Source organism: Elgaria multicarinata, chromosome 4 (assembly GCF_023053635.1).
Source record: "Elgaria multicarinata webbii isolate HBS135686 ecotype San Diego chromosome 4, rElgMul1.1.pri, whole genome shotgun sequence".
In the NCBI taxonomy this organism is placed as follows: domain Eukaryota; kingdom Metazoa; phylum Chordata; class Lepidosauria; order Squamata; family Anguidae; genus Elgaria; species Elgaria multicarinata.
This window is the reverse complement of record NC_086174.1, coordinates 111,267,589-111,294,416: the sequence shown is the minus strand read 5'-3', so window position 1 is coordinate 111,294,416 and position 26,828 is coordinate 111,267,589. Positions and strand designations below refer to the sequence as shown.

General features: G+C 39.9%; 1 protein-coding gene across 3 annotated transcripts in view; it reads left to right on the top strand.

Moving 5' to 3' along the window:
* The first annotated feature begins 1,023 nt into the window (after positions 1 to 1,023).
* SMAP1 (small ArfGAP 1) overlaps positions 1,024 to 26,828 on the top strand; it is a 74,576-nt gene continuing 48,771 nt past the window's right edge. For 2 of the 3 annotated variants that reach the window (XM_063125000.1, XM_063124999.1), the window contains exons 1-3: positions 1,024 to 1,410; positions 24,402 to 24,535; positions 26,004 to 26,089. In XM_063125000.1, the coding sequence (XP_062981070.1) occupies positions 1,293 to 1,410; positions 24,402 to 24,535; positions 26,004 to 26,089 (338 nt within the window). In that variant the 5' untranslated portion in view covers positions 1,024 to 1,292. The remainder of the gene's footprint in view (positions 1,411 to 24,401; positions 24,536 to 26,003; positions 26,090 to 26,828) is intronic. The other variant, XM_063125001.1, reaches the window with a different exon arrangement.

Genomic DNA, 26,828 nt, shown 5'->3' with positions numbered 1-26,828 from the left:
GGAATACACACAAAAACTGGATTGCTTCTATTTTATACTGTTTCAAAAACGTGCTTTCCATTTTCATATTGGTGCTCAGTCTGTTATCAATTGATTGAGAACCTGGCTAGTATCTGTCTCCCACCCCAAAGTTAAGGATAAACTTGCACAGGATTGCACTGCAAGCAAATAATTTATTTTTATTTATTGCATATTTATACTGCTTAATACCCTAAGCTCTTTGCACATTAATAGCAGATACTTTTGAATGCCCCTCCCGCTCCCATCCCTGAAGTTGCAATCCTAAAACACAGCATGTAGCAAATCCTCCAGGGCTTCATTCTGCAGCCTTCCATGGTTGATACCGTGTGTGGCAAAGCCTCAGTCAGGAAAGTCGGAATAGCTATTTCTGAAAACAGGAACCCGGGCACGCATTGGCCTGCCTGCAGAATGCCCGAATGTGGGCGGCTATGCTATGACGTCGGGAAGCTACCGGGAGCGAAGCAATTAAGGAAAGCCGGGCGGGCAGGGTGCTGCTTTCCACCCGCGCCTGAGCTTCCGATCCTCTCGCAGGCGGATGGATACAGCTCTCCTGCGGATACTGATGACTCACCACTCCTTTTAAGCCACGACACAGGGTGGTTGTTTTTTTAGTGGGTCGGTTTGTCGCACTGGTTAGAGTAACAGGACAGGCGGTGAGAAGGGTCCCGCCTTAGTCCCTGGACACTTTTTCTTTTTTACTCACACGTTAAGCCTCGCTGGTCTCAAAGGGACTTACTTCCGAGTTAAGTGGCCATATTAGGAGGAATCTAGTCTCTAGCTATCTTCTGTCCCTACTGAAAGCCTTGGGAACTACTTCGTTACGAGGAGGGAAAAAGATTCAGCAGTGGGGAGGACCACGCGCGTCACTCGGGGGGGGGACGATGGGGAGGAGGAAGGCGGAGGAGGCTCTTTTGTACGCGGACGTCTGCCGTTCGCGGGTAGTAGTTCCGGTTGAGGAAGTCGATGCCGCTCCGCCTTTCTTTGCCTGACTTTGCCGGCAGCTGCTGGTTGGTTGTGTCGCCCTCGCTGTTGGGAGGAGGAGGAGGAGGGATAGGAAGCTCCGTCGCTGCCGCTCCTTTTGGATTGCCGGCTGGAGTTCCTCCTTCGGGCCTTGAGACTGCGCCCGTCCGACTCGCTTTCTCTTCTTCTTCTTCCTCCTCCTCCTCCTCCTCCGAGCGCTCGCCGCCCGCCCCACCCCACCCCTCTCTCACTCTTCTCCCCCTCCTCCTCCTCCTCCTCTCCCTTCCTTCCTTGCCCTTCTTCCCTTCGCCATGGCCACCCGGTCGTGCCGGGAGAAGGCGCAGAAGCAGAACGAGCAGCACCAGGCCATTCTGGCCAAGCTCCTGCGGGAGGACGACAACAAGTACTGCGCTGACTGTGAGGCCAAGGGTACGTCGTCACGAGCGGGGCTCGCGGAGGAGGAGGAGTGGGTGGGTGGGGAGAGACCCTCCATGGCTTTGTGGGTCTGTAGTCCGAGGGCGGGGGCCTCCGGAGGGTGACAGGTGAACAGAGGTGATTGGTGTCACTGACAGAAATGGGAGGCGTCTCTCTCTCTCTCTCTCTCTCTCTCTGCTTCTTTCTGTTGTATAAGTATGAATGAATGAATGGCCCCGTCTTCGTTTTGGGAGGTGGTGAACGTAGGAATGGGAGAAGGGCGATGACAGCAGTACACAGAAGGTCGAACAGCTCTCAGGGCCCAGGCTGCGTTTACAGCAGCTCACAGTGACAATCTCTGTGGTTACTTGCTGCCCTTATCCATTTGAAGCCACTGCTTCCTGAAAGTGGTTTCTTTTCTTCCGTGCGCTCTCTCTCTCTCTCTCTTTGTGCTCATAATATATGATAGAAAGTTACTTTCAGTTTCCATGGTTGCTGGGAGGTTAAAAAAAAATCAGAAGTAATTAAACATCTTTCTTATCTCTGTTCCCTTTAAAAACCAGGCTTATTCTGAGCCAGGATCTATGAGGTAGTAGGCCCAGAGCCTTCCCTATCCTCTTTTCCAGTGGTAAGACTCATCCGTGAGTCACGTTTATGTAGGCCAGGGTACGAAGAGCTACTTTAAGTGATCTTAAGGCTTTGGACCTGCCTAGTAGGATTTTTGGCATTTTTTTCTTTTGAACAACAGTCCTCATGCTGTATCACAAACTGCTTTGGAAGCTCTCCTCAGTTTTGAAAGAGGCTTGCTCTATGGCATCGGAGGGCTGCTATTCAAGATACCCAAACCTAATGCTCCTTTGGGTGCAGAGAACTAGTGTTGGGTTTTTTGGTTTTTTTTATTTTATTTTAGCTATTATTTGGAGTGATGCTTAGGAGAGAAACTTGTAGTATTTTGTGAACCCCTGATGAAGAGCCTATGCTTCAGTGTATTGGAGTATAGGGCACACTCTAAACTATTTATCACTCTAGTTGGAGTTCTGTGTACTTAACATCTTGACATTAACACCTGTAAGTAATCCCCATTGAACTCAATGAGATTTACTTGTTTAGAACTGGAGTGCAATGTTATTTTTCTATCCTTTTAAAGTTATAGTTGTACTCGCCATGCATAAGCACAACCAGCCCCATGCATTTTAGAAGTAAGATGAAGGGCTTCTATATCACAGGTTGTAGCTCCTGTGTACCTTTTGCTTTAGAAATCAACACCGTGTTAAAGATATCAAGCACTGTGTTTCTGCAAACAGGTGATTAAGGGTGCAGTCCTATGCATGTTTACAATTCCCAACATGCTCCAGTCATTCTTTCCTCTTGACTGAATATCACATCTGTGTATTTTGGATTTTATTTATTTGTTTATTTATTAATAGAATTGATTTCATAGACATTTGAAACCAATACAATATTAAAACGGCATAAAAGATTAAAAACAATACAACAAAAATTATAGGAATAAAACTACAACTGGCTAAATTTTTCAATTTTTTAAAACAACAACAACCAAAGCACTGAAAAGAATATGGTTTCAGCACCATGCATACCTCCACAAGGACATTCCAAAGTTAGGGCACCACCACAGAGAAGGCCTTCTCTTTTGTACATGCATAATGCACTTCTATGGATTAAATGCAGATAAAGATCTCCTTGACTATATTAGTGCCTGGGCAGGTTGATATGAAGGAGCTACATCTTCACATATTTGAGCCTTAAGTTGTTTAGGGCTTTAAAGTTAAGTAAGTACCAGCATCTTGACTTGGACTCTGCAGTGAATAGACAGCTAATGTAGTTCCTTCTGAGCTGATGTCACATGGTTGTGTCCAGATAAACCAGCCAAAATTCTAGCAGCTTGAAGCTTCCGAATTATTTTAAGGAGCAGTTCTACGTATAACATATACAGTGATCCAAGCTAGAGGTTACGAGAATATGGAACTATATCTGCAGGCCACATCAACTAAAACTCATCCAACAAAAGCAGACCAGATGGTGCTCTGGACATCTCTTATGGAACTGTATCAGTGATGACATTTAAATCAGAGCAATTATGAGAGACTTTACCTCAAGCTTGTCACAGTGTGGCTTTTGGGGGGGGATGGGAAGAAGAAGAGATGTAGCTGGTAGAGCAGTGTAAAACCATTTGACCTAGATGACACATGATTGTGGATTTCAGGAGTGATCAGTGGCAATGCAGAGAAGAGTAATTATCACAATATCCATAATGTAAAACATTGTGCTGTAGATCATTGCATAAAAAGGGAATTTGATAGGGCATACCAGAGAAGCTAATTGGTTTTATATTTATCACTTTAATCTGTCAAAATATTTTTTAAGGCCATGATGAAAGGTGACAACTTTGGTCATGGCCTACTAAATGGAAGTTTGTAGTTCACTTGTCAGAACACTAAATTAAGTACTTTTGTCCAGGGTCGTCTTTACCAAGTAATTCTACTGGACTTCTTGCTATCTGGCATGAGGACTGGGGCATTATGCAGTAATGCTTTTGTTTTACCTAGATGGCTTTTTTTCAAAACATGGTCCTCTGTTCCATTGCACAAGTGTTAGTGTTCTGCAGTACTGTGTTTTGTTTCCCATGTTGTTTAGCATCTACATGAAACTTCTGGATGAGGCTATCCAGATACCTGGAGTGAGGTGCCATCAGGATGTCGATGGCACCCAGTTCCTTTTTTTCATCAGATTCAGATGAAATAATAGAGATATTGAATCAGTGTCTGGGATTGATAATAGTCTTGATGAGTGCCAATAAACTGAAGCCTGGTCCAGACAAGGTGGAGATACATTTGGTGAGTGGTTAATTTGTTTTGGGAGTTGTTCAACGCTTTCTGATGGGATTACACTCCTCTTAAAGCATGGGCAGAAAGTAGGTCTCCAGATATTTAGGGCAGCAATTCCCAGTATTTCCAGCCATTGGCCATGTGGGCAGGGACTTTTGCGAGTTAAAGTTCCAAAATCTGGATATCTACCTTCCTTTTCTGCGTATGTTTAAGTAGGAAATGTGGCAAGAAGCTCATTCCACCAAGACTTGTGCCAAACTGTGATCCATTTTAGAGAGTTTCTGGGTGCTGTTCTCCATGTTCTAGTAACATCCAAGCTATACTACTGCAATGTATTGAATGTGGGGCTGTCTTTGGGCTCATCTACACCAAGCAGGATATTCCACTATGAAAGAGGTATGAAAACGGTATATAAAAGGAAGGAGCCACACTACTGCTTTATAGCATTATTGAAGTGCACTGACAACTCTTGGGGCTCATGACACATACCATATACTGTTTTCATACCACTTTCAGAGTGTTATATCCTGCTTGGTGTAGATGTATCATGGGCCCCAACAGTTGTCAGTGAACTTCAGTATCACTATAAAGCAGTAGTGTAGACCCCACAGTGAAGTTCAATACTACTTTAAAGCAGAAGTGTGGCTCCTTGCTTTTATATACTGCTTTCATGCCACTTTCATAGTGGAATATCTTGCTTGGTGTAGATGAGCCCTTTGAAGACATTGGAAACTGTAACGAGTCCAAAATATAGTTTTCAGATTGTTGATGGAAATTGCAGAATGAACATATATTGCCAGTTCTTAACTTGGGTGGCTGCTGATCCATTCCAGAGTGCAATTCAAATGTATTGGTGATTACCTAGTTCTCAAGCCATATAGAGCTTTAAAGTAGTCAGAAGCAACTATCTGCTCCACATGAATCTGACCAAATGCTAAAGAAAATAACGAAGGCCATTCTCTGGGTACCCTCCCTTTAGAGGAGAAAGGGTCTTCTCAATTTTGGCATCCTGTCTATGGAATGTTCTGTCCATGGATATAGCCTTATGCTGAATCTCCTGTCTTTCCAGTAACAGGTGAAGATCTCTATCTAGGCTTTTAAATTGCATTGTTAGATTAGTTTTTCTCCTGCTGAGTTGCTCTGGTGCTCTGTTTTTTTAATTGCATTTTGATTTTTTTATATATACTTTGTCTTAAATAGCAGTAATTAATCGGTGACTTGTACATCTTCCTTACTTGTAACATTTTTTTTTCTAAAGACACTCCATAAATAACAATATCAGATTTGAGCAGATAAAGTAATAATTAACAAGGAAGGGTGCTATAGACTTTTAACTGTAAACCAGCCCACACTTCCTTGAATGGATTAAGTCATTATTTAAAAGTCAGGGAAGCAATCTTTTTGATAATTTGCAATGTTTGTCCTGAAATTACTTGATGATTCTTTGTTTTTCTTGCTACTTACATTGGACGAAGGGTGAGAAGTGAGTCATATCAGTGGGCTGATGCGTGGTTTGCCTGAGCACACATCAGGAAGATGCCTCCTTAACAGATACTGAATTAAGAACATAAAGTGCCATGCTGGATCAGGCCGAGGGTTCCACCAGCACTCTGTTCACACAGTGGCCACCCAGCTGTCAACTAGGGACCAACAAAGCAGGACATGCTAGTGTTAAAGTTAAAACAGAATAAAAGCGAATCCTGATTTCAAAAGTCATTGTGTAATTTAGAGTGCAATCCTATACCTGTCTTTTCAGAAGTAAGTGCTATTGAGTTCAGTGGGACTTAATCTCGAGAAAGTAGGTATAGGATTGTGCTGTTAATAGACATGAGCCTAGAAGCAGTGAATGTTACAGTGACTCACTTAGTAGAACAGCTGAACATTATTTGTTTTTTAAACTCAATATGGTTCTCCAGTATATTTCTTCAAATGTTTTGAAGGTCTGCAGATAGGAAATCAGGTTCTTTATGATAACACTGTTTTGAGATGGTGGAAAAATCAAACTTTTACAGATTTGGGATTTATTTTTAATCCCAACTTCAAACATGAAACCTACATCTAATGTTTTCTATCTTTCTTTATCTTCTCCTTCTCTCTCATCCCCCTCCATCTAAGGGATACAAAATTTCTGGACAGTCGGATGTCATTGAAACGCCCCCCTCTGTGTGTGTGTATGTGTATGTGCATGTGTGTTGGTGTGGGGAATGGAATTTTTGGGGAAACTGGAAATACATGTACTTTTTTTATTAACCTAAAATTTATTTTACTGCTTTAATATAAAATGCATCATTTATAATTTCATATATAAAACTATACTTCTTGGCATTTTTAATGAAATTTTATGTGAATTTCTTTAGGCCACGTTTTAGCCCTCCAAAGGTAGTTTACATAAAGAATCCTAATCATGTTTACTTAAACTGTAAGACCCACTTTATTTAGTGGCATTTACCCCCAGGTAAGTGTGCATGGGATTACAGCTTCAAAATATAAATGCTGTAAAGTGCAATCCTATGCATGCCAGATCAGAAATAAATCAAACTGAGTTGAATGGGACTTACTCCCAAGTAAGCATATATTGAATTACAGACTTAGTTTGGTGCAATCAAGATTGCAAATATACCCTGTACTAGAGAGAGTTGCAAACTACTGCACTCTATTCCACCTAAGCACGCAACTAAAAAAATCATCGTTCAGAATTTAAAAAACTCCCTCAACGTGTAGATGCTGTGAGAATGATGATGGAGGGGATGGGGCTAGTTCCCTATCACCCTTTACCCATTTATTTTACTCAGTTTTAAAATACTTACTGTTGTATTAAATCATCTTGAGCATGTAAAGCGCCTCGATGCCAGAAATGGTGAGGCGGCGCTATAAAAATGCTTTAAATAAAATGAATTCTTGTATAGTGCTACCACTGAATTTGCAAGGAATGTATGGGGTTTTTAATCTCTGAATCAAATGTTGCCATCTGGACCAAATATTGACCTTTGTCTCCAATATATAGAACTTATACCTAATTCATTTGTTGGGGGCATGTAATTTATAATTAAATAGTTGGATACTTTAACCTCTCAAGAAGGAACAGTAAGTTTGTGCAATACCTTACCATGGTTTGCAAGTGTTTACAAAATGTCTGTAGCCTTGGTAATTCAGATCCTTGTGCCCCCAAATCAATCAGTTGACTGGCACAAACATGTTAGAAATGGCAGTAATGTGCATTTGTGTGCCCTCTCCCATTTCAGTAAACAGTTAAATCTATTGGGTTCATCTTGAACAGATTTTTGTCTCCACTAAATGGAGGAAAGAAATGGTTAATTGAATAAGAAGTTAGAAGATTGTGGTTATTAAAATCTTCTACAGTATTTTTCTTGAATAGGTGAAACTCTGGATTGAAATTAGGGATGTGCTCCGCTTCTCCTCGAACCGGAGAAGCAGGAGTGGAGCGGGGGGCTTCACCTGCCCTTAAGGTGGAGAAGAAGAGGATTGGGGGGCCGGCGGAGCGTGGCGAAGAGGATCGAGGTGAAGGTGGATCCTTCGCCTCGATCCGGAGCTCCGCCAGAAAGGTAAGTGGGGTTTACCAGGCCCTGCCGCTGTCGCTGTCGCCCATGCGGCAACAGCGGCAGGGCCCGGTAACCCCCCCCTCCTCTCCCTTACCTGTGTCCGTCCGTGGTCTCTCGGCTTCTTCAATTGAGCCTGCGGTTCAACCAGGAAGTCTAGGCCGCACTTGCGGCCCAGACTTCCTGGTTGAACCGCGGGCTCAATTGAAGAAGCCGAGGGACCGCGGACAGAGGCAGGTAAGAGCCCCCTCCCCCTTGGTCCCTTACTGGGCTCTGCCGCCGTCGCCGCACAGGCGGCGACAGCGGCAGGTCCCGGTAACCCCCCCCGCCCTCCTCTCCCAGCCTTACCTGGCGCCACTCCCCTCCACTGCGTAGCTCCGATTCGGAGCCGGAGCTCCGTGGCGAAGAGGAGCGGAGTATGGGCGGAGCGGGCCGATCCGAAATTTTCGGATCGGCCCGTGGGGCGGAGCGGAGGGTCCGTGCACACCCCTAATTGAAATCATTTTGACCAATTACTGATGAAGAAAAAATCATATAGATTCTGCACAGATGAGAATATAGGTATTTGTATCTAATTTCAGCTAACATGAAAAGAAATATCTTGAATTTTGGGTACATCTAAGAGAGTTTGGTCTGTTCACCACATCAAATCTATTCCTGTGTTAGAAAATTGTACCACGGAACCAATTGTACCATACAATTCTAATGAGATTGCTCATGTTCTAAAATGCAATAAATATCTTAATTAGAAATGATTTAGGCTGCAATCTTGTACACACTTACCTGGGAATAAGTCCCGTTGAACTCAGCGGGACTTCTGAGAAGACATGCCTAGGATTGTGCAATTAGTCAAGTTCTAAATCCCTGATTATCAAGGGGCAACTCATTAGACATTGATACTTCTGCTGGGCATTTGATGCAATGATTTAGCAATTTCTTTGGAGATAAAATTGATGTCTCCATTTCTTTTGAGGGGGGGCACAGTAAATAAGGCCTGGGACTCTATGTGAAATTTATTGTACACTTTAGGCAAGTCAGATGCACACTTGGAAGTTAAACACATTGAAAGTTATTTCTGGCAGGCCAGACAGAAAAATACTATAGGTGAACATCACTTTGTTTTTAACAGATATTGGAAGGATAAAGTTGAAATCAGTAGTAAAAGTAGTGACCATATGAAGGAGAGGCAAGTAGAAATAATAGGAAAAGTATAGTTTATGTATATGTATTCTTGAGTTAAACATTTCAAGTGTGACAAGGATTATTACCTGAGAGGGGATTTAATACTAGTATACAGCTAATGTATGTATATAGGAGAAATCAAGTTTACTGACTGATCAGATGATTAAAAAGAAATCTGATTATTTTTTTAAGGGTTGAAGGAGTTACTGTCTTTGATTTTCGGTTTGAAGTGGAAAAAGCTCGTAATCTCCCAGAGACACAGAAAACTTCAAAACACCTTTGAAAATGTACTGGGGGGAAATTACTATAGAAAGAACTTGATTCAAGAGTGGTGTCTCACCAGAATTTCACATGCCTTGATCTTCAGAGCCCTCTAGTAAAATGATGGAAATATTTGGGTCATGTGCAATGAATCATGCCAAATATGCCATTGGGTAGTATGAGAAACCCACAAAATGGAAGGAAAATGGTCAGAAGCTACCATTAAAGGATGTATAAGAGTTGATATTTGGGAAAGACCAATGATAGCATGGTATATATTCTAATTGCAATCTATTTTACATTGTAAGCTCCTTGAGACAGGGACTTCCATGTCTTTTTATTTTGAGGGCCTCACTATATGTGGAGCTTGTGAGGGAGTAGAAAGATGCACTACAAACCTGTCCCTTCATCCACAACATCCTTATCTCCCTTGCTGTTTTTCTCATTCCAACTTCCTCTTTCTCCCACTTTCTTTTACTGGTGGATCACTGGATGTGGCAGAAGTGGTGTGTGAGATGACTGGAGCCCCTACTGCTTGTTTTGCAGTTGAAAGTTGGTGAGCACTTAGCCCATCCTCACTTTTGAGATAAGAAGTGGGATTTGTTTGACTTTGTTGGTGGAAACTTTGGTTTGCTAATCCCACTCTTCTAGGCAACTTAAATTCACCAACCTCTGCTGCTTGTCATTGGGGGCAGATGGAAGCATACAGTACTGATGCTTATCTGAGAGTCAGGGCTTTCCCTTGAGCTCAAGGCAGCCTGAATGCCAATAAAGCTTTCCCCATTTAGCCCATGAATACCACTTGTATTACAACTCTAGGCCCTTTAATTTGGGGGTGGGTACAAAGGATTGGTTTGTTCCCTATACTCTTCTCCCCTTCCCACAAAGGCAGTTGGTAAAGACTCTCTTCTGCCCTACCTAGCTTGCCAGTTTGGTTCTTCATCAACACTAAGAAAAAAAAAACCTGGCAAACATGTATATAATTATCATTCTGTTTTAAGTAGCCTGGTGAAGAAAGAAGATATAATTGCAGTAATATTTTTTTTAAAAATGAGAATATGTGATACATGTAGTTTAGCAATGTGCTTGGCACATGTCTGGAAAGATCTGAAGGGTCCTTCTACTCGTTGATGGGGATACCTAGTGTTATAACACTGGCCCACCATACTGCATTGGTGTAGATTCTTGGGAATGTTGTTGGTTATATGGGTGGCTTGATTTAAATCGGCAAGAAAAAGCCAATTTGAATCAAGCTTCCTGTTATCCTCACTTCATATATTTTCTAAACAATGGTGCAACTCCAAAATCTGTAAATGAAATATAGTGTAATTTTCCTATGTGAGGAATGATCAAATTGGTTCTTCATTTACACAGAAAAGCTTCCTTTAACTCAGTGTGTCCGATATAGGGCATTGATTCAGTTTACAGACTAATTATAGGGCTAACATGCTTATATTCAGGTCATTTAATAATAAGCAAGGTTTTTAAGAGAAACATAGTACTTACTATGAAATAAATTTTAAAAAACAATTTAAATCAAGTAATATATTCTTAAAAATTAATTCATTTTTATCCAGCCTGGTTGATTGTGCCATTCTGGATGTTAATAGTTGTGATGCATCCTAAATTGTAATTTTCAGTTTCAAAACAGAGCCCAATCTGAGCTACTGTGCTAGGAATTTCCCATCAAAGTTATGGCAATTGTAACTTAAGCCTTGAATAAGGAAAACAGCCTAATTTATTACAGTTCTGTCTGACAGCTTTTAAATCAGAAGCCTAGATAAAATTGGATGGAAAAATGTACTTTTTGCTATCTACATTTTTGTCGTAAGAGTGTTACAACTGCATGCTCTTTTAACTCCTCTTGAAATCCAGTGGGAGCTTGGGATACTTAAATTGTACATTGGTTTCCAGTTACTGTTTTTTTGTAATAGGTGAACTGTACTGATGGGTTTTTAAATTTCTGCAAAGATGAAGCTCAGTTCTATGTGAAGATTCCATGATGTAATTGTTAAAATATACAATTCAGTCTTGTAGCAGCTTTATCTAATTTTGAGGTAATAAAACTTTATTAAGGCAAAATAAAGGTAGCAACACTTTTTAAATTAAATGCCTCAAAGCTGGAAAATTCAGAGTTCAGTTATTTTTGCATTTTATAGCCGGACATATCTAGTGAAGTGTGCAAATTTTGTAGTGTGAAAAGTATTTTTATTTCTTATTCCGCTTTAACTAGTATGCACAGTTATCTGATAAGTTAATGGAGGCTGATGGTGTTTATACTGAAATATATTCTTCCTCTAATGCATAATAGGTAGATTGTATATATTGGAGGGGATCCAGGGAACTTTTGCTCAGGCAAGGGGAAGTTTCTGATTTCCACCAATTCCTAACTACCTTAGCCTTCCTCAACCTGATGCCTTCCAGAAGTGTTGAACTACAACTCCCATCATTCCCAACCTGCATGGACAAAGGCTGTAACCACATTCCACTTACTCTTGGGGGTGGCCTTTTGGAGGTGCGGTGCAAGGATTTATTTATTTATTGCATTTTTACAACAGGAAATGGAAAATATTCTTTGTGGGAGAGGAATTCCTTTTTTAGTTTTCTTGAACCTGTCCAATGTGACTGCATGAATTCATTTTAATTGAAAGTCACTATTTAACAACAAAAAAGTTCAAAGGGAAACTGAAACGTAAAATTGCTGAACTAAAATTTATCAGCAAGTGTGATTCTATATGTTCAGTGATTAATTGAGACCAGAGATTTCTCTCCAGTTACAGATAATAATTTTAGTATGGTAAAGCCAGGCAGACTGTGCTGTTGCCAATTACTGCTGCTGTGAAATAATCTTGTACTTACCTTGAATACATTTCAACTTTGTATAGAAATGTCACAAATGGTACTTTCTGCATTTCGTATATTTTGGCTACACTACTTACCTAATCCCTTCTACTTCTGATTCGGTTTTCTGAGTTGCTCATGCTTAGGTAGGCAAAATGGCAGGACCATGCACAACATGGAGATATCAGCAAACATAGGGTAATCCTGAGGTGACAAAAAAAAAAACTTTTAGGAAAAAAATAAGGGGGAACACGCCCCTCAACACCCTAATCACAGAATGCAAATTGAGGGGAAGAAACTCTGAAAACTGTATGGCAGGAGAAAATGGAATAGAGTGACTGGAACAGGAGGATGAAGACACATAGATATAAAAATTGTAAATAGAACCCTAAAATTGCCTGAATAGGAAATTTCCTGGTGGTCCTGATGTCCCAAACTGATCCTCTTAACATAATGCTGAAATTGCCCAGGGCAATCATTATGAGGTTTTGTAACACCTTGGCTGAGATCACGTCAACAAGCTCTGGCATAGAGATTGATAAGTGGGTGGGCGGTACTGGCAAAATCCCTGGCTCAAACCTTGCACCTATGGACTACTCTCCTGTTGAGAGGTGGATTCCTTATAATGACAACTTGTTCCTGATCGTCCAGCTTACATTAATGCTGTACTGTGTACCCAGGTGGACAAAACTGGGATAGCTCAATTTCTCCCAGATAGTTCAGATCTAGTTCTGATGGTTTTCAACAACCTGCAATGTTGGGCAGAGCTATGCAGGTTGGGCTGAAGTGGAGTGAGTGGCTTATCACAACCTTGCAGTTTTGTCTTATGCTTTTAGCACAATATTGCAGGTTGAGCTGAGAAAGTGGTATATATCAATCATGCAGTGTGATTGTGCAGTGTCATGCCCCTATTGTTTGGAGAGTTTTGCTGACAAGAACTTATAGCAGCCCTGCAATTTCATCCGCTGTTACCTGAGTTGCAGCTGAAGCTGCTTTGGATTCCAAGTCAAAAATCCTCCATACTTCTCGAGTGGCAGCAAAGGTCAGTCTACTTAAACTGCCTTTGTAGACCTACTCCCAGGCCAAATCAAGCATTCAATTAAATGCAGAAGCCAATGTTTTTAATTAAAAGTGCACATAAAGACCCAAGTTAGAGTAGGGATTCCTGTCTTTGATGCTAACTCTTGTTGTTTCAACCAGCTCAGCCACATACTCAGGTAACACATGAATGCAGGGATAACTAATGTTTTATTGTGAGCCCCAGTTTTTATATCTGCCAACCAAGGATAACACTTCATACATCTGATCAAGTGGCCTCTGATCCATGAAAGCTTATGTTTCAATAAATCTGTTTGTCTTTCAAGGTGCCACAAGACTCTTCTATTGTTCACTTTATCCGGAATTAAGAGAGAAATAGTGCAACTATATAGGCTTTGTCAAGACTACTCGTAACTGACAGTAACTTGCTACTTATAAGCAGACATGGAGTTAATAGGGTCAGTATGTTAATGATAGTTTAGAGCTATGGCATTGCAGCCAAAGGCAGTTATTTTGTTTTATGGAGGTGTGGAAGTAAGGGACAATATATTCTGGTATAAGGGACAATCCTTAATATATAGGTCCTTGGAGACCTTGTCTGTTAGTAGAGTGCATTTCCTGGCTTTCAGTCGTTAATGCTGTCCCAGTTCTAACGCTGTTACGGCTATAGGTCTGAGTACAGGTTTGTGTTTCCTTCTGTCTGCTCTATTTGGGTTTGTGGTTTTATATCAGGGACTGCTGTGAAACTGGGTATGATTCTTGGCTTGCTTGAAGAGTATACCAAGGTTGGTTACAGTAAAATGTAACGCTTTTAACATTGTACTGCAGTTGGCTTTTTGTATTTTTCTTACCTTTTTTATGTGAGCAGCTTTGGGGGGCTTTTTAGGGCAAAAAATGTCATGTACATAATATATATCAAAACTGGATAGAAAAGTGAGGATTTGTGTATATGAGGGAGGATGTGGAAGCAAGATACACATGATCCTGAACCAAGTCATTGTGTTACTGTACAGTAGTAACTAGCTTTATAAGCTATGTTTGCTTATAAACTGAGAAACTGGCTAAAGGCTTCAGTTGTAGGTTTAAAGAGCTGTGAGAATGAGTATACTCGTATACAAGATGAAATGCAAACTGAGTTTTTTCTGTACTTAAACTTACTGTTTTGAAATACAAAACATTATTTTTAAAACCCTAAACATTTTCAACATGTTTTTGGTGGCTTGGCAGTAGGAGCTGTTATACTGAAAGCAAGTCTAAACCTGGATATTGGCGTAAACCTGGAATCATGGCCTTTGAAAGTTTGTCAATGTCAATTTGTAAAGGAGATTCTACTTTTGGTGAAACTTGCTGTTTAGAAAGTATAATTTCATCCATTGATTGCTCTTTTGAAGTAAACAAAGCCCATGTATACTAATGTAGGAATCAATATGGCAGTATTTAAAATAATAATGGAAGAATGTCTTATAGAAAACAGTCGCTAAAATGGTTATTGGTTCACATTAAAGAAATGGATGTTGTTGCCTAAAATGAGTTCATTGTTTTTGTGCTAGTAGCAATTTGAAAATTCAGTATTAAGCTATTTTCGTAGTACCAACACTTATACAGAATTTGGTGAGATACAAAAAAAGGGGCTCTGATCACTCTCCCATTAATAAACTGGGTGTTCAATTTGTGGACTTGCTAGCTGCCAAAATAGGAGTAGAGATGTGGCTGGCTTTTGGAGAGGGTTTTTTTTTTCCTCCAGTTGGGAGGAAGGAAGTATGCAATAACATCCTGTTTATGGAAGGGGGAGCACTTGCTCCCCTACTCCAACAACTGAATTGGACTAAGGACTGTGCATGTTCATTGGTGCAAAATGTAGTCACTAGTGTGCTGATAAAAGCAGTACAGGCAAAGCATATATTATACCAATTGTATTAGTTATTGAATTGTTTCCAGACTCGGTTTAGTGTTGGTATTAACCTGGTCCTAGGCTGTTTAGGAGGGTTAAAAGGTTATTTGAGACCACCATTGCTCATATGGACCTGCCCAAGTCTTGGCTTTGGATAAACTTCCAAGACCATGCTCTCTAGTTGGCCTTTAGCAGAACTTCTATTGGCAGGTACAAAGACAGGGTCTTCTTGATGGTGGGACTGCAACTGTAGATTTCTCTCCCCAGAGAGATCTGACAATGTTTTCTATCCAGTTTTAGACAAGTGCTGAAATGCTTTTTATTCCTGAAGACATTTCATGATTATTTTAATTAGATATTGAGTTTTCTACTGGTTTTAATGTTGCCTTATTATTTATTTGCTTTTTTTGTCTTGGTATATTAATCTGTTAGGTTAGCTGCTTTGATCATTTTTCTTAGAAGTGGGATATAAATAAAAATATCCACACCATTGCTTTTGATGGGATGTGTACTCAGATATGCATCCAATCTAAACCTGTAGATCTTATCCAAATAAGTCATACATGTCTGTGCTGGCTCTGCATGTGGAGGTCTGAGGGGTGCAGAGGAAGGTTTAAAGGAGAAAATCTTCTTTGCCCTGCCCCTTTTTGGGGGATGAGATTTAACAACAAGAAAGCAGGAATAAAAAAAAGGCAAATGTTTAATTTTTTTCACAGGTCTACACTTGTTCATATCTAAAAAACATAGTGGGTAACATATTGTGCTCATTTAAGCATCAGGTACATTATGCCCTCCTCTGGCAAGAAGTTCTACTACATGGGGGAACAAATTAGAACACACACAGCCATTTATGTTAGCACAGAATTAGATGAATTATTTAAAATTAAAAGTAGAAGTGTCTGCTTCAGTACCATAGGATGCCAGATTTGTTTTGCAACTGATAAAGAGAACCATGGCATAAAATCCCAAACTGATCAGTTTCTGTAGACTGTACCACATGGTTTAATTCCTTTGTTTGATGGTTCAGACAAGGATTTCTCAGAGTTGTAATGTCATGGTATAAATCCTTGTACTTGATCAAGTGTGCTCAACGCTCGTGCTCTTCGCTCCTCTGATGCCATGTTTCTCGCCTGCCCAAGGGCCTCTACTTCCCTTGCTCGGCTTCGTCCATTTTCGTCTGCTGCCCCTTACGCCTGGAACGCTCTTCCAGAACATTTGAGAACTACAAGTTCAACCACAGCTTTTAAAGCTCAACTAAAAACTTTTCTTTTTCCTAAAGCTTTTAAAACTTGATGTTGTGCAGACTTCTACTGTTACTTTCTACTGTTAGTTTTTCCCTACCCTGTGCCTGCTTACCCTACCCTGTACCTGTTTGCATTCTCTTCCCCTCCTTATTGTTTTACTATGATTTTATTAGATTGTAAGCCTATGCGGCAGGGTCTTGCTATTTACTGCTTTACTCTGTACAGCACCATGTACATTGATGGTGCTATATAAATAAATAAATAAATAATAATAATAATAATAATAATAATAATAATAATAACAACAACGAATATACTGATCGAAGGTACAGGTAGAGAACACACAGGAGTCAGAGCTTTTTAGTAATCCGGATGAAGTAAAACAAAGGAATCTATAGTGTGGTTGTGGAGGATGACTAAGAGCCTTTTGGAGTTTTCTGGCCAACTCATTGAATTTGGGCTGGCATTACAAAAAGCATCTTTCCAAGGGTCAGTTAGAACAAAGGGACCACAAGGGATGCCTGGATGGTGCTTTAACTACTGATTTACCTTCAGGTGAAGGTGATATTTACTGCCATGTTTACTTTAGATTGGTGACTTAGAGGCATTGCATTTAACACGTTCCTATACTTTCCTCATTGCAAAAGCGCAACTCCTCTTCGCTCATTCAGGGCGGAGGATATACAGACCATGAACTTCCATTACAACAAAAGTGGGTAGTCTAGCATACTACCATTGGGATCCTTTTGTTCCCAATCAATAATAATAAGATGTGTGACTTTCAGTACCATAACTCCAAGACTATGAAAAGTAGACACCTGAAACTCAGCATGCATACTAAGGGGACCATAGGGGTGTGCACTTTGGGGTTATTTGGTTGTTAAAACTCTTAAATTAATTTAAATATGTCCATTCGTTTGAAGCCTGCAGTACCATTTTCCATCATTCGGTAGCAGACTTCCCTAATCAAGGCAGAGGTTTGCAGTTGATGCAGTTTGAAGCCAGTGGGGAGTAATCTGAGGGACAGAGACAGAGTTATACATTTGCCCCCTTCTGCTTGCTGTGGGTTAGCTCCCCTTAGGGGACAGGAGTGGGCATACAGTACACCTTCGTCAAGCAGCTATAAGTGGGCACAATGACAAGGGCTATGCCTGGGCTGCCAGTGGTCATGGCTTCACTTAGGGTAGTATTTAATGTAGGTCCGAACTTAAGCTTCATTTCAATGGGCCTACTCTGTATAGGACTAATATTGGATTCTACCCAATGTGTCCAGCTCTGAAAGCTACTTAACTTTGTTTGAACTTTGTCAAACAAAGAGCTATTCTAATCCTTGTGAAGCCGAAGGTGCTAGGGTGATGTCAACAAATACAACCTACAGAATGCATACAAACAAGCTGTTGTGGCAGAGCTTCTCAGTAATAGCAGGCTATATGAGTAATATCCAATTAATCTCTCCCACTGATGGAAGTGCTTCTGTCAGCAGAATGGGTAGTGGGCGTTTCCCCCTGCAGCGTCCTGAGCATCCTCAAAATCTGTTCCAGAGAATTGAGGGGGACCCTCTGGAGCAGATTTTTGATGGCTGGGGGCTACAGGGGCAAGGAGAGGGAGAAAGTCCTGTTGGATATCATACAGGTATTTCACAATGAATTGTAACCCTTTTTAAAGTTCTGTAGTACACTGATTTTACTGGAGTGTTTTTATTATGATTTTACTGAATTTTTTATGGACAAATAATATATTTTAATATTTTCCCACAAATAGTTAATATTAACTATCTTATAGCCATGCAAATTGCTAAAACCTTTGGGTGCTTGTTTTCAATTTATAATGAGATAGTGGGGTTCTTTGGCTATAGGAATCTGCGGGGTTTTGTGATTGTCATACTTTCTTGTTGCCTGTAAATGTGATACCATGACTTCAGCAGTTTTGGAAAAGGCAAGGGAGATTGATGCTATTTACAGGAATCTGTTTTTCTTTGAGATACGTTATTCCATGGTCAGCAGCTTTCAAAACTGTGATTTCAAGAGAACTCATGAGGTTGTGTTGTGCTCCTAACAACTGCAAATGAAAAGATGCCAAACTGTGTCAAAGCCCTGCAAGGATGCAAAACAAATAATATAATAGTTCCATAAGAAATTGATACCTTTGTGCATTTAAAAGGGAATGATAACTTTTACATACAGGGTGTATAATGTTCAACATTGTCAAGAAGGAAGTAAAATAATCAAGGCTACTTATGTTTACCAAAAGATGCTTCAGGAAGAACCATATGGTGACTTGTAAAGGGCAGATTTGCTTGCTATCTAGGTGCAAAAAATCACTATGCCACTAGATGGAGCCGTTAATCCAAGTGAGTAAAACTTGTTGGTAAACTAAGCATCTAGTTTGTTCCGTTATGTGCTGCAATTATTTGAATGTCAGATAAAAGTTGCTTTAATGAAGAGCAGAAGAGTTATAGAAATCCCTGAGATAAGCTAATGCCAAGAAAGCTATTTATCGGTTGCATTTATTGGAAGAGAAATAATAAGCAGCATATAAAGAAAGATGCACATTACTATAATTTCCATCCTATGGATTAAAAAAAGTGTTAAAATTTAATAAAGATAATCTGAGCTACAGAGAGTTGAGGTGCTTGTATAGTGTTCCTGTTTTATCACTTTTTTTACATGAACCATATAAAACAAGTTATATTTCATATATATAAAGATGCTTGTGTACTGCTTCACAGCAGATTAATCAAACTGAAATTTGTAAATATGTTTGAGAAGTTTGAACAGGAACGTCAGTTGAAATCTCAAACTAAGTTCATAGCATCCTACATGTAGTAATACTGTAGAAAGTGTTCTTGTCAGTTCATAGGAAGTGGAGCAGAGAAGTGAAAAATAGAGTTGCAAGTGTAACTTGTTGGCTTGAGTTTGGAAATTCTTCGCTACAAATTCCAGCCAGGAATTTGCAGAACACAAGCAAAAGTACATTTTATTGCATTAAATACTTGTTTGTTTGTTATTAAATAGGTTGTTCCATTTTAATGTATTTTCATTTCTGCGAATGAGTACACACATTTTAATGTATTTTCATTTCAGCTAATGAGTACACACAACATTTTAAACCTTCTTGTCACAGAAAACCATGAGACAGTGATAATATTTTGGTCAAGAATGTTATTTTGATCAAGTGTATGGTGTAATTTTTAGAAATGAATAATAAAAAAAGTCCAGTTACAGTCTTGTATTTAGCTGATCTCTCATTGGGATGGATCCAAAGGACCATGAATGAAAGAAAGTACATTCAGTGATGTTCTATAATGAATCTCATGCTTCTGCTTGTAAAGACGCTGCGCGAGTAGAAAAACATACTTGGGTTTCGTTTAGTTTCTCATGTAAAGCTATAGTACACTGTGTTAAAATAGTCCTTCCTAGAGATGTGCATTGAATTCAGAGGAAGCCTGAGGCCTGAGCAGAATTGGGCTACTTTGGGCAGCTTCTGTTGCTTCTCTCCAAAGGCAGCAGAACCGGAACCAAGTGAGCCTTCATTACTTGAGTCATGTTTTGGAGATATGGCGATTATGGGTTCACATGTCATGATAAGCCACAATGGTTTATTTTTCTGAATCAGCTATCATGTTTTTCAACTAATTCTGTCGAGAAATCAAAACGTTATCAGCTGTTTCCTTTAAAGAGGCTAAAAGTTTAAAGATGTCTAGTACAAAGACCACTGCACCATATTAATCTGAAATTAGGTGTGCATAATGCCCTCCTATGGGGTTACTATGCCTACAAATATCATCCCGTTCTGACCGAGAGATAAAATGTTACAGACATTTTTTAAATTTCCCATAATAGTCAGTGGGAGGCATGAAATCTTGGGTTTCTGAATCTTGACTTGGGTTTGGTACCCAGGTCAAAGCAGATTGACTCCAAATTGGTCTGAGGTGAAGCAAAAAAAATTCTCAAACCTTGAACTGGGTTCAGAGTCTATTTTTGTGGTTAATGCCCACCTGCACACTTTCCAGGAGTGGAAGTTTCCTTCATGCAGAAAGGCAGCTTTGACTTGAACTAGCGTAGTCCAAAAACTATCTGAAAATATGAGATGTCTTTGTACTTTGAGAGATTTTACACCCCTTATTAGTAGAAAGACACTACTCCCTTTCATACCATAAATTAAGAAAATTAGTTGTCCCTGTTCACAGAACCCTCCTTTTCCCACCAAATAAATGATCAGTGTTCTTCCATATTGAGGGAGGAGACTCCAAGGAAGCAGTAGGTGTACACCCATTTGTTATGCTGAGCTGGAAGAAGTACAACATGCCCTCTCCAAGGTCTGGATGTGAGGGACCTGTCCCCTCCCTAGCACCTGATTTTCCTTTGCTGGATCGGGATATTTATTGGTGCCACTTGATAAAAATCAGTTCTGTATTTGAAGTAGAAGCTGCCCTTAAAATATCATAGAGACAGATATGTGGAGGAAGTGAGCATAGTTTTTGTTACACTATTCTTTAGCTATATGTCTTTTTAGAAACATTGACAGATGGCTGTCTGTAGTTTTGTATCAAAATAAGATTCTTTCCTCTTCTTTCTTCTTTGCTGATGTGTTCCCTGTAATTGCATAGATAATTACTGGAAAGAATGACAAACAGATGTTATAAATGCTGCCTATATGCAGAAGTTAAGAAGTTTGCTATAGCATCCTTGCTTGTAAAAAGATTTTTTTCAAAATAGACTGATAGGTATAGATTGGCAGTAACAGTGATGTGAGTTCACGTCACACAACAACCCACACTGAGTAGAGGGTGGGTTGCCATTGAACCATGGCTTGTTGTATTTGTTGAACACAGCTGTGCTAACAAATCATAGTTTGTCAAGTACGAACAACCTAAGAAAATAACCCATGGTTTGTTGTTGGGTTGTGAACTGTGGGTTGTTTGTGGTTAACAAACCGTGGTTTGTTAGCACAGCTGGATTCACACAAAACAAGCCTTGGTTCAATGACAATTCATGGTTCAATGACAATCCACACTAAACTCATACTCAACCTTGAGTTTGGGATGTCTTATTATGTGAAACCACCCATTATCTTTACCTATATATGTGCACATTGAGAGATGGCTGGGATAATGTGCAGTCCATCTGTGAGTTGCCAAAGAAGGGCTGTACAGTGATGATGTAAAGTTAATTGTGGTGTGTGTTCTTCGATTAATAGCACTATGCAGAAACCACAATATCTGAAAGGCACTTTTATAATGCAGGCTTATAATTGTTGCCTGGGATGAACATAGATTATTCTTGGACAACCAGGTCTGATCCAGAAGCTTATTTTGAAGCTTATTTCCAGCATTTCTGATTGTTTAATTTGTTAGGGCACAATTGTATGCATGTTTAAGATTCGTTTCTGTCTAAACATGCATAGGATTGCACCCTTAACATGCTCCACTGAGTGACTTTCTATGCACTTGCATGAATGACAGCTGGGACTTATACTTGGTACTTACAAATGGCATGGAAAGGATGCTGTGGCTGCTTTCCCCAGTTAATTGTTTCAGCAGTCCACAAATATGTTGTGAGTTTATCTTCTAGTGAGTACAGAGATGTGCAGGGGCTTCAGAGGCAGTCCAGAGCAGAGACATCATATTGCTTCCAAGAGCTTCCAAAGGCCAGTGTGAAAGTAGACACAAGGCCCCAACCCCACCTCCTCATGTCAAGGGAGGGGCAAAGTTGGTGAAGAACCAACCTCAAGCCAATCTTTTGCTATCAAAAGCTTATTCTCACATGGATCAGAGAAAGCAGCTCAATAAAACCTACCCAGCAACCAGAAACAAAGCAAACGCTTGCAGCAGCCATTCCATGAGGCTGCAACAGGGAGAGATAGGACTGTAGGACCCATTCTCATTGGTTCTGCTGAGAGGCCAACTTCTCCTCTCCCTCAATCATTTCCATTCAGGCTGGTTGTATAAGAATTTTGTAACTTTCAGAACTGGAATCTGAGATTGCTTTTTCCCTCTCTTCATCTCCCTTTCCCTCAGTGCCGTGTGTGTGGGTGTTTTTATTGTAAGCCTGTGGGCAGGCCATTCTGTGAGCTTTTTCAGCTGAAGACGTGGGCAAAAATGCTTTAAATAAATTCAGTTCTAAAAGCTATCAGTGCGCTAACAAATTCCTAGGGGGGACCCCCTCAGTAAATACCCACCCCAGAGAATACGAAGTTCCCCTTAACAAAACAGAGCCAACTCTGTGCTCGTGTGATGCTCTTATAGATTTCTTACAGAAATCAAATGCATGGGCTTTTTGTTAAAGATTTGTTTATGTTTATTGTGTGAATCAACCCCTCGTCTAATGATGTTGAACTGGTGGAGATGTAACACTCCTCCATTCATTAGCTATGGCTAAGGGATTGGTGACAGAACGAAAGTGTTGCATGCTTCCTTTGATGACTCTTCTCCAATTCTGTATGAATTCTCCTCACCCTTACCTGATAGGCCTTAACTATGGCTTGCACCAGCCTTTACCATACTTAAGACTCATCCAGGGTTTCTGTTAATCATGACATGAAATGAGGGTTTGAAGCTGATTTCAAAACGTTGGTTAGTATTCACCACAATCGAGGCTGGTGCTGGTGTACCCTGACAATGGGGATTTGGTGTTTTTATGACATGTCTGACTTCAGTGTGGTGACTGAAAGGGTTTCCACACAAATGAATTGTGAATCCTAACAATTTGTAACAAACAAACAACTTGCCAGTGCATGTGTGATTTATAACAGTTCACTAGTAATTTGGAGGTTTGTTTCTATTTTCAGCATGTACATTTTAATCTTCTTTCAAGAGTCATTGCTACATTAGAATATTCTTGAAATTCTAGTGTTATGACTTTAACTATAGGGTCAATTTTTTACATGTCCACTGAAACTTCATGTAGACTCTACTAGCCAAATATAAATTTCATGGATCCTTGTCTTGAATGTTGTGTTCTTCCAGCATCTTGTAGTACTAGCTGGTAGGCCTGTAGATTCTTTTGGGAGAGCTGCAGCAACTGCAACCTACAATAGCAGGCAGCAAGGTGGACCTGGTGCCTTTACATTTTGTTGAATGTGATGGCAAATGGTTTGTTATTTATAATGTGGTGGCAATAAGACATGCAAGTGGCTCATGCTTCCTGTTATTTATAATGTTCAGAGAGATCTATGCGTCAGTTCTATTCTCAACATTTCAAAAGTTTAGAGAACAGAACATGACCCTCTCATTTTTTGTTCTCATCCATTTCGTTAATGTCAGAAGCTACTTTTACGTTCCCAACATTTCATGTTAGTGGGCACAGGCAGACAATGAGGAGCATCTTCTATACATCTTGTGTGGCTTGCAACATTGCTAGATGAAGTACTGGAGCTCATTGCACAGCCTTCAAGAGAAAGCTTGCTTTAAATTGAGGACAGTCACCAAAAATGGGAATTTAAAGTAGTCTCCATGTAACGGTTGTGTAGCTGTCCAAAAGGTAATTCTTTAAATCCTTTTGCCCTGCTATCACTTTTTGTGGGTAGCCATACTTATCCGATATGGCCTGACTACTAATGTGGCCAAGTGAACAACTTATTTTCTGGGTGGGTGGGTACAACTACCATTGAGGTTTTCATCTCCCTCCTACTGGAGACTCACTTGACAGCCTTTGTAAGTTTTTTTTTCATTTTGACTTGATGTTTGCAGTAGCATTTTGTTTGAGATGGGGTAGAAATTCAAATATTTCGATAGATCTCCCTCACCTGAAAAAATAATTACACATATATACATGCTGCTGGTAGTTTCATTTCTGGAAACGTTGCTCTGACTACACACTGTAGGTACACCTCCAAGTCTTTGGCTTTGATTAAATGGGCTGCATAGAGGGGGCTTTTGAAATATAGCAGATTGTGTGTCCCCCACCCCTCTCTCCTCAAAGTTTGAAAAGCAATTTCTGATGCCATGTAAGTGGGCAGCTATCTGGAAAGTAAAGGCAAAGGTCTGTTGTACATATAATAAGCAAGAACATGTGGAAATGGGCTCTGAGGCTGGCAGTCTTCAACTATGAAGGCTGAAAACACAGTTGTATTTTATATACCTAAAACAAAACTTTAAAACTTTAATAGATCTTACAGTACTTTAATCTTAATTTATTTTCTTTAGGTCCACGATGGGCTTCCTGGAACACAGGTGTTTTTATTTGTATCAGATGTGCTGGAATACATAGAAATCTGGGCGTTCATATATCCAGAGTCAAATCTGTCAACTTGGACCAATGGACACCAGAACAAATACAGGTAAAAACCCCACACACCTGTATTGGGGCTGGGGCAAAGACCCTCTGGAAAGTTCAATTCAAAAGCAAAATTGGTAAAACAGATTGCTCTTCCTCATCACTTTAAATAATAAATAAAAGAAACCCAACATTTGACTAGCTGTAGGCATTTTAGTCTGGAGTGCACTATGCAGCAGCAGTAGCTACCATGTGTGTTTCCCTTATGGTTTCAGTGCTCTTTTTGTGTGCTTCTTATAATGCGATTGCTTCTTGAAGACTACTTGAAAGTGCTTCCACTGTTAAAACAAGCCACTCTGTAAATGTAAAGCTTTTGAAGCCTTATCACGTACCTCTACAAAAGTACTTTCACCCATTATTTATATTCTTTTACTCATCCATTTGTCTTTTGCAGGTATCTTGCAAAGATGTGCTAATGTTTCCTCTATTTCAAACAACTTATTTAGACACTGACTAGAGTTTGTTTTAAACCATGGTCTACAAGCCAAGATTTGTGGGAAATGAAATTAAGTTCTGCTAAAAGTGCTGGGCTTGTTCCAGCTTGTGTATATAGTGCTAAACCAAGGCCTTAGCTAGACCTAAGGTTTATCCCGGGGTCGTCCTGGGGTCATCCCTGCCTGCTTTCGGGGATATCCTGTGTGTCATTTACATGAACAGGGATGACCCCGGGACAATCCCGGGATAAACCTTAGGTCTAGCTAAGGCCCAAGGTTTAGAATTATATGTGAACTAGCCCTATAAATTAAGGTAGCTGAAACAATTTCAACAAGGGTGTTACAATACATCCTCATCACTCAGAAGAATGGAATAATCTCATCCTAGAAGAAGCAACTATTAAAATTTAACTTTATCCTTACAGTACTGTATAACCCTACTCCAACAAAACATGTCAATACAAATTCATATCTTTCCACAGTACAGTTAAATATACCTAAACCCTACTACTATTTGAAAATACTTAATTTTCTTGGAGAGGCATCCTGTCAAAAGAGGGAACTTGCTATCTTCTGATGAAATAAGTTTGAAATCTTTGACTTTGTAATCTCAGCTGCCACTTGTAACAGTGTTGACCTCTGAAATAATATTTCTGCAAGGTGCAATAAGAAGCTACTCAAGATTCCTGCCTTAGGCTTTCCCAACATTTATGTGTTTTTTGTCCTGCAGAAAGCATACAAAGCCTATAGGTATTGCTGCTTTCACAGAATATAATGCAATGTTATCAAGAAAAGGTATAAAATCATAGTATTGTGTTGTTGAGGAGTCATCCATGGCTGTGAAAGCTGTAGCTTGAATATTTAAACATATTTAGAGGCTTACAGGTGATTTATAACTGTATTTACTCAAAAGTCGCATTGATCTTGATAGTAATTACAGTTACATAAAACTGGTTAGAATTGCAGCAGCTATATGTTAAAATATGTTAAGAATTAAAACTTTCAATGACCTTTTCTCCCTTTTGTCATTGCGTTTAGTGCATGCAGGATATGGGAAATACCAAGGCAAGGTTACTGTATGAAGCTAATCTACCAGAGAACTTTCGAAGACCTCAAACAGATCAGTATCCTTTGTGCATTGCCATACTGGGAGAAAGTTAGAGTATTGTACAATGTATTCAGTACATTATTTATTTTTATTTCTTTATTACATTCTATCCCACTTTTTTCCTCCAAGGAACCCAAGGCAGTGTACATAATCCTCTCCGTTTTATCCTCACAACAGCCCTGTGAGGTAGGTTGGGCTGAGAGTCCAAAGTCACCCAGTGGGTTTCCATGGCCAAGTGGGGACTAGAACCCAGATCTCCCATCTCCCAGTTCAACACTTTAGCCACTACACCACACTGGCTCTCATTAGAAGGATTTTAACAGTGATACATGCTATGCAGTGGCTAAATGTAAGTGTTAGGAGTTGAAAAGGAGTAAAAAAAATTCTGGACAGTTGATTTCCAATGATTTGGGAGGCAATTTTCAATTTATTTCAGCAAATAATACACTCAGAGGTAACAAATGGTTAAGTAGCATTGGATATGGGGGACATATTCTGATAAGGGATCATTTTAGTAAATATATTAACTTCTAGTAGTTAGAGAAATTGCAAATAAAAATATACCCAGGTGAGGGCAATCTCAGACATCTCTCACATCCTGTCATTGTAGCTTACATTAGTCATTTGGCCCTTTCTCCTGTAGTGTGTCTGGCCCAGTGCTGGTATTGAATAAATGGAGGATGAAGAGCCAAAGACAGCACAAAACTGTATTAAAATGAGTGATGGTGATGAAAATCAACTCCCAATGCAGAAAA